The sequence below is a fragment of the Stegastes partitus genome, unplaced genomic scaffold, assembly GCF_000690725.1.
Source record: "Stegastes partitus isolate 25-593 unplaced genomic scaffold, Stegastes_partitus-1.0.2 Scaffold11, whole genome shotgun sequence".
In the NCBI taxonomy this organism is placed as follows: Eukaryota; Metazoa; Chordata; class Actinopteri; family Pomacentridae; genus Stegastes; species Stegastes partitus.
The window spans coordinates 155,340-162,947 of record NW_007577742.1 but is presented as its reverse complement, the minus strand read 5'-3'; the positions used below and the strand labels follow the sequence as shown (position 1 = coordinate 162,947).

The window sequence follows — 7,608 nt, the reverse complement described above, 5'->3', positions numbered from 1 at the left end:
TAGATAGATAGATAGATAGATAGATAGATAGATAGATAGATAGATAGATAGATAGATAGATAGATAGATAGATAGATAGATAGATAGATAGACATTTCCAGTAGACTTATATTTCATGCTTTTCTTGTGGGATTCAGTGCCAAACATACAGTGAAGCCTGAGTCAGCATCACTTTGGAATGCAGTATGGAAAAAGTAGATACTCTCTCTCTCTCTTTCTCTCTCTCTCTCAGACACACACACACACACACTGCTGACACCACAACTGCTTACTCACAGTTCCAGCAACGAATCCAAGTCAAAAAAGAGATCTCTTGGCAGAAACCTCATATGGTTATTTGCAAGGGAGCTGAAGCAGACACACGGGGAGAAAACAGAAAAACTCATTTCTTTCTATTCTCTGTCTTTTTTTTTTTCTTTTCAAGTTGCAGCATCAGTTTTTCTTTATAATGCTGCAGCTGCAGGTGCTGCATAGTGTAAATAAAAGGTGAAAACTCATTTCTGATTGGTTAAGACAAGGAGAGCAGACTTACAGATGAGTCAAACCTCGGAGACCACGGAAGGCATTTTTGGTGATTGTTTCAATCTTGTTCCCCTCAATGAATCTGTTCCATGAATGATATAGTTGTTGGTTCAGCATTGTAGACAGGCAGAGAAATGACTTATTTGAACACTTTTTGTTGTGGCACATATACATTCGTGGATTTGTTATTTTTATTTTTGGCCCATTGGTGGGAGAAGTAAAGTAAATTGAATGGTTGTGGTGACTGAGATGGCTTACAGTAGGGGTAAATGTGCATCCACCATCATTTGCAATAAATATATTAAGTCATTTAAGATGTTTAATAAAAAAGAAGTTTGTTTTCTTGTTATTACTCACAGATATTCTAGATGAGGCAGACCAGAGAAGGCATCGTCTTTGATTGTGGTCAAAGAATTTGCATTTAGAAGCCTGGAACAGAAAAACAAACCTTAACAACTGAGTAAGCTAAATATATATTTTTTAAACTCTCCTCTTTAGCATTTTTGCTTGTTTTTGAACTCTGAATGAACAGAAAAAGTTTGCATTATAGAATCCAGGTAGTTGTTTATGTGTGTGTTATTGCAATATCTTGTCAACTCAGCCCTAAAATATCAGTAATCGCCAAATAAGCAGTGATACAAAATCCACCTACAACAGCTGAAGAGAAGGCATCAGTGAAAACATCCCCTCTGTGATTTCCGCAATGGATCCATTGACCATGCTTCTGTTAGGGAGGGACACACACACACACACATAAAGGACATCTTAACACTCTGTACCAGACACACCAAGTGCCAAGTCTGCACACAAGAGGCAGTGAGCTGGATGCAGCATGAACTGTTTATTGAAGGATTCAGTGAAGCACCATAGTCCTCTCTGGGTGAATAACTGTGTACTTACAGGGAGTTGATCTCATTCGGTATGGTCCTGGGGATCTGTGAGGTACCGACGCAGATGATGGTCTCCTTGGAGCAGGAGCATCCTGAAGGACATTTGAAATTCCTTTTCGATTCAGCTGATCCATAAATGCACAGAAGCGCAATCCCGACCGCCAGCCACTGCTTAGAAGACGTCATGTCTCTTCTTAGACATCAGTGAATGGGACGGAGGTGGGAGCTTGCAGTCGCTTTTTAGCCGATGGGCGAAATAAAAATGCAGCAGCGCAGCGCAAAGCCCTGACACAGGCTGATACAGGCTGCAGCTGCGTCCCGGAAGGCTGCTTCGCTTTTGGACGGAGGGGAAGAAAAAAAAAAAAAGAACAACACAAACACGTCGATTCGTCCGTGATCACAATGGTGATTGTCATTGAGAAAGACTCTAAACATTACTGTGTGTTTACATTCGATCATCATTTGATTTAGCGCCACAAAATGTGATTTAATTTTTAAGAGACATTTAAAACTGATACAAAAACATCACATGACGGTTTATTTCAGCACCATGGAGAGCATTAAAATGTACGCGTAAAATTGTTTACGTAGCTGATTGTGCATCACAGAGAAAATGGGCTTCATTAGGACAAGAAGTACCATAAAGAGCAAAATCCACTGACAAGAAACACAGTCACGTGTACAGCAGGAAATGCACTAATAAACATTGTATTTCAAATACATGTGTACTGAAAACATTACTTTTTTTTTTTTTTTTACATTACAGTTATCAGTCAGCTCACTTTGATTGAGACCATAAACAGGTCATCTAGCTGTCTTTTACACAGAATGGCATACAATCCTACATGTTTTGGTGATCAGTTCTTCAAACGTGAAAGCAGTTCAACTTGTTCACCTCTTTAAAAAAAACTATAACTGTGATGTGCAAAAGTTTGAGCACCCTACCGAGTGCTACTTAGTGTTCCTCCCCTGTTACTGGCAGATATCGTAGCTTATTCTGGTAGATTAATCGTAGCAACTGGACTTGCTTGAGTTCCTTGAAGACATTCCATCTCTCATCCAAGAGGCTTCATCAGTTCTGACTGACTACTTGGGAGTTCCAGATACTTATGACCATCTGTCCTCCTTGGCCAAAATCTGTACGTTGTTGTCTTCAAATGAGTGTCCTTTGTCCTTGAGATGCAGGTGGACTGCTGTTTGGTCAGGGAGGACAGATGGTTTGAGAGAGGGGTGAAAGAAGCCATCTATGTCAAACTGGAAAGACCATCCCTCAACAGAGGTGGAGGTCTGAGGCATCATCTCTCACCGGTTTACAATTCAGTCCTAAGATCTCTCCCCAGGAAGATGACACTGAATTCACACCTAGCCATAAAGACCCTAACGAACCCCTTTGTGGCAGGGGGAGCACTAACGACTCACATAAAGAGGTGGAAGAGCAACAAACCCCCAATTGAAACCAAAACTCAGGTGTTAATGGCTCCTTAGGGTATAAGTATCTGGAACTCCCAACTAGTCAGTCAGAACTGATGAAGCCTCTTGGATGAGAGGCGAAATGTCTTCAAGGGACTCAAGCAAGTCCAGTTGCTACGATTAATCCACCAGAATAATCATGACCTGGATGACTGAGAATCTTCACAGACATGTCATGGCTTACAAATGCTTCTTGCTTTTTTTCTTGATTTAAGAATTTCCTCCCACCCTTCCATTCATATTTTTATAAACAAGTTTTGAGGCGTTTTTTTTTTTGTTTGGTTTTTATTTTCTTGCTGCAATCAATCCACTCTTTTTAACACAGGGGAATAAGTATTTGTTGTTCCATCTTACTGCATCTCAACAACAGAGCAGACACCATGAAATTATATTGGAAATGACAATGAACAGATTGAGAGTGGCATCATACACTCGAAATCACAAGTCAGTAACAAGTCACACATGTGCCAGAGCTGATCAGGTTGTCAGTGATACTTGTGGAAAGTTGTCCCACTCTTCCTGGAGGGCTCGGAGAAGTTGGTGGACATTTTAGGAGACCGAATCATGTTGTTGGACACGTCCATCCAGAGCTGTTTGAATGGATTTCTTAGATGACAAGTGCCTACAACACTCGTTCTTTCTTTTGTCTTCTGTGGCATCACGTCATTTGAATGAAACTGCATTGCAAGGTAGCCTTTTATAGTCACAGGTTTAAAAAAAAAAAAAGTGTCAGTATGCTGGTCACTCGAGCTGATCATTGTCCTTCAGAGCCTCAGCTGACAGCAGTGTGGATCAACTCAGTGGTTGAAAATTTGTCACCACTTGAACAGCTCAAACAGTTTTTGTGCACAATTGGCTATATTTACCCTTTTATAATCTATATGTAGAAAATAGATCATTAACTTTTTTCTCTAAGAAAAGAAGACCATTTAAATGCTGCATGTGCTTTTTGTTTTGTATTGTTTTATAGAGTATTTAACTGGGCTCTGGGAGATCTATCCACAGATTTGAAATAATGTTAGCTGTAATCGCCAATTGGTAAGTTTCAGCTTGTGTTTTCTTCATGGTGGATTTAACTTTGGATCATTGAAGTCAGCTTATATTCTGTTTCAGTTTATTAACTTAACTGCATGACATTTCTGCCTTTTATTCCCGGTCCTCCACATCTTCTCTTGATTTTTCCAGGTTCCCCAAACTGCTTTGGACAGGAGAAATTTCAAGTTGGAAGAGCTTTAATATCCTTTTCCCCCTTTGCTTTGTGGAAACCAGTCAGTTGCTTAGAGACAGCTGTTGTTGTTGAGCATTATCACAAGTTTTTGAAGGAGGAACATTTTAAAGCTCTGAAGCTGATGGTCACTTAAGGCCTAATGAGTAAATGAAGTTCTGACACTTTAAAATAAAAGCTCCTGTTGTCATAATTTCAGTTTAATTTCTTTTAGACAAATTTGTTTGTTTGCCGCAGGGATACTTTTCTTCTTCCACTTCCACTCATGGTGTGATGGGTGTTTGTGTGTTGGGACATGAGTGCACCACTAGAGGGAAGCTTCTGACAAGTCCCAGTTTCACATCTTAAGCGTGTATATAGGCTGGAGTTTTCTATCATCATAGCTTGCGTTTCAGTTATTCTCGTCGTTTGTAGGAAAAATCTGACAAGAACGTCGATTTTTTTTTTCAAAATTCAAGTTTTCAAATCCCACACAAAGAGGCTTTAAAATACACCATATCATAGAACTGGACAGGTTTCTTATTTAATCAGATTTTTAAAAAAAAGACATTTAGGAATTTTCTTGTCACAATATCACTGTGATTATATTCATTGGTGATTTATGTACATTTTATTTTCATGAAATTGTTGCCAAAAGACGCTGTTTATTCGGCAGATGCTTTTCTACAAAGGGATGTATTCTTAGATTTATTTATTTTTTACTAATGCAGCATTCTTAACAGTTTAGTGTTCGTTTACTGATTTAATGTGTGTTGTTAGTCACAGTCTGGCCTCCTGCACACGAAACACATTTCACCAGTGCCTCACATGACTCTTTATATTTTCAAATGGGTAACAGATCACAGTTTGTTATCCAAACACAAGAAATTAACTTCTCAGTTCCACTTTCAAACGCAGCTCGTCACTGCTATTCATAAAAGTGTGTATTCGCACAACAATAGGGTTGTTAGTTATCCCAGCAGGCCCTAACAAGGTGCTGACCTTTGCCGGAGGACCAGTAGTCTATGAGCATGAGTGAAACCAAATACCCATAGCCAGAAGGGAGCAACCGTACATGACTGCCATTGCTGGCATAATTCATGACAGCTCTGCCTCTAGCATTGCTGTTTTTAGGCTAGAGTATCCCTAAACACTCAGGACACGTGCAAGCTGAGACCAGATGACGCACAGCAAACATCCTTTAGCTATTTCTTTCTAGACAACCATCAAGATGTGATTAAGGAACTGAGTATGCTAGTTTAGTTGAGATTTATTTTTCCATGTATTTTTTTGCTAAAAATAAAAAAAAATCACATGTTTGCTGTTTGTCTCTTCAAACACTTGGTACAGTAAATGTCATATTGTTGCATTCCTGGATGTCTGCACTATTTTATGGGTACAATAAAATAAACTTGTTTCCATTTGGTAACTTAAAACACAGACAAAATGGCACTGCAGTAAGTGCCACTTAAGATGGACTCTTTTGGAATATTCACAGTTAAAATCAGTTGAAACACTGAAAACACTGGAACAAAAGACACTTAAGTTTAATGTGTTTTTAGTGAAAAACGCCAGTAGCTTCTTGTTACTTTTTCACAGTCATGTGTGTTCTGTCATATAAAACAAGATGATCAAACATCAACAGTGAAAAATATCAGCAGAGATGAAATAATTCCTGAATCTTCTGTCATGGAGAGCACCGAAATTCTGAACACAAAGCTAAAAGTGTGGAATAATTCACTATGACTGTGGACACACAAATGGATAGACGATCTGTAGCACAAGTTTCATGACTTGATGTTTGGTGATCCTGGCGTTTCAGAAGTTTTACTGTAATGTACGTGTAATAAATCTGTTAGTATGCCACGTTTCATCAGACTGAAGAGTGATGGCACAGTAATATTAATAATTACTACAGTATAAAGTACAGTGATATTACAGCTACTATGCAGAAAGTCTATTAAAGACACTATAGGTTTAATTTTTGTTGTTTGTTTTTGATAGAATCGAGTATAATGCTGCAATTTTAGGGTTTATAAAGCAAATCGATATTTTCTATTTTGGCATCCTTTATATGAGGTTCATCAGTGTTCATAAATACTTCATATCTTTTGTAGAATAATCATCATTTCAACATTTGGGTCGGCATGTTGTTTTAAAAAAAATCTAATTTTGTCCATTTTCTCCATTTGTTAATAATGCATTCACAAATACTTTCAGTGTATTGCTAAATATTAATACAGTGAGATTTTAATGGATCAAAATGAATTTTAGTGCAGATGCTCTGCAGCTCTTCATAAGTAAGCTTATTAATGAGTTATAAAGCATGAGTGGAAGAATTGTTAAAGATTATTAAAGTAGTTTCTTACATTTTATGAAGTCTTTATTACATGTACCTTGTTAGAAAATGGCTCCAGTAAATCCTCGAGTCCATAAAACAGGTTCACATGTGATTGTTTCAAATTCAAAGATAACCTTTTATATTTTTGCATACAATCGGTGGTATATGAATTGAGTGTGTCACATGTTGCACAGTGAAGGTCTCTGGATTTGCTGTATCATAAAATACACTTTTAAGTTGCCATTACTACATAAAGATGTCACTTTTTTTACATTTGTGATATTTATATGTGTATGTGTGTATATATATACACATATATATGTGTATATATATATATATATATACATACTTAGTGAACTTTTCACCAGGAGTTGAGTTAAAGTGACCTAAATACTCTCACTGATCATTTATCCTCCTTAAGTGAATTGTCATTATCGGTGGTTTAGGGTAACACTCTAATCCCTTACATCCACTAAACTAGCTCACATGCGACACTTTCAAATCCAAAAGAGTGACCTTTTACCCTTTGAACCATGAAACCCTTGATGGATGTGGGGGTGGGGGTGGGGGTGGGGGCAACCTGGAGAAGTTCGGTGTCTGGCTGCTGGTGACTGTTTCACAGCAGGTGTTCAGGCCCTCGAACTTCTCCAGTTCCCACTCAGGAGCTGCACAAACCTCAATAGGCAGTGTCAGAAAGTCACCAGTAGTGGTGAATGCCAGGAACCCCCCCCCCAAAAAAAAAAAAATCTTAGTATGAATACCTGTGTGCTATGTACCAGTTTGTAATCAGTTTCACCAATGGGTTTTTTGTACACATTCTCACATACAAGGTTTTAGATTTATCTTTCATTGAATATTTTTAATCTTGTGACATGGATACAGTTTGCTTATTTTGCCTTTAGTAACTTTAAGAGGTTTTTAAAAATGATGATAATCTGAGGCGCAGTTGGTAGCACTGTTGCCTCGCAGCAAGAAGGTCGCCAGTTCGCGTCCCGGTGTGGGCACCGGGATCTTTCTGTTTGGAGTCTCCATGTTCTCCCCGTGTAGCGTGGGTTCTCTCCAGGTTCTCTGGCTTCCTCCCACACAGTCTAAAAGCGTGTTGAGGTTAATTGGTGATTCTAAATTGTCCGTAGGTGTGAATGTGAGTGTGCTTGGTTGTCTGTCTCTAAGTGTAGCCCTGT

At 38.5% G+C, this 7,608-nt stretch overlaps 1 protein-coding gene across 2 annotated transcripts in view; it reads right to left on the bottom strand.

Moving 5' to 3' along the window:
• LOC103360715 (leucine-rich repeat LGI family member 2-like) overlaps window positions 1–7,608 on the bottom strand; it is a 14,664-nt gene that overhangs the window by 3,529 nt on the left and 3,527 nt on the right. Inside the window, exons 2-6 of one of the 2 annotated variants that reach the window (XM_008286591.1) lie at window positions 1,423–1,580; window positions 1,175–1,246; window positions 880–951; window positions 533–604; window positions 277–348 (exon numbers count right to left, since the gene is read on the bottom strand). In XM_008286591.1, coding sequence (XP_008284813.1) covers window positions 277–348; window positions 533–604; window positions 880–951; window positions 1,175–1,246; window positions 1,423–1,580 — 446 coding nt within the window. Of the gene's footprint in view, window positions 1–276; window positions 349–532; window positions 605–879; window positions 952–1,174; window positions 1,247–1,422; window positions 1,599–7,608 lie in introns of those variants that run through there. The other variant, XM_008286600.1, reaches the window with a different exon arrangement.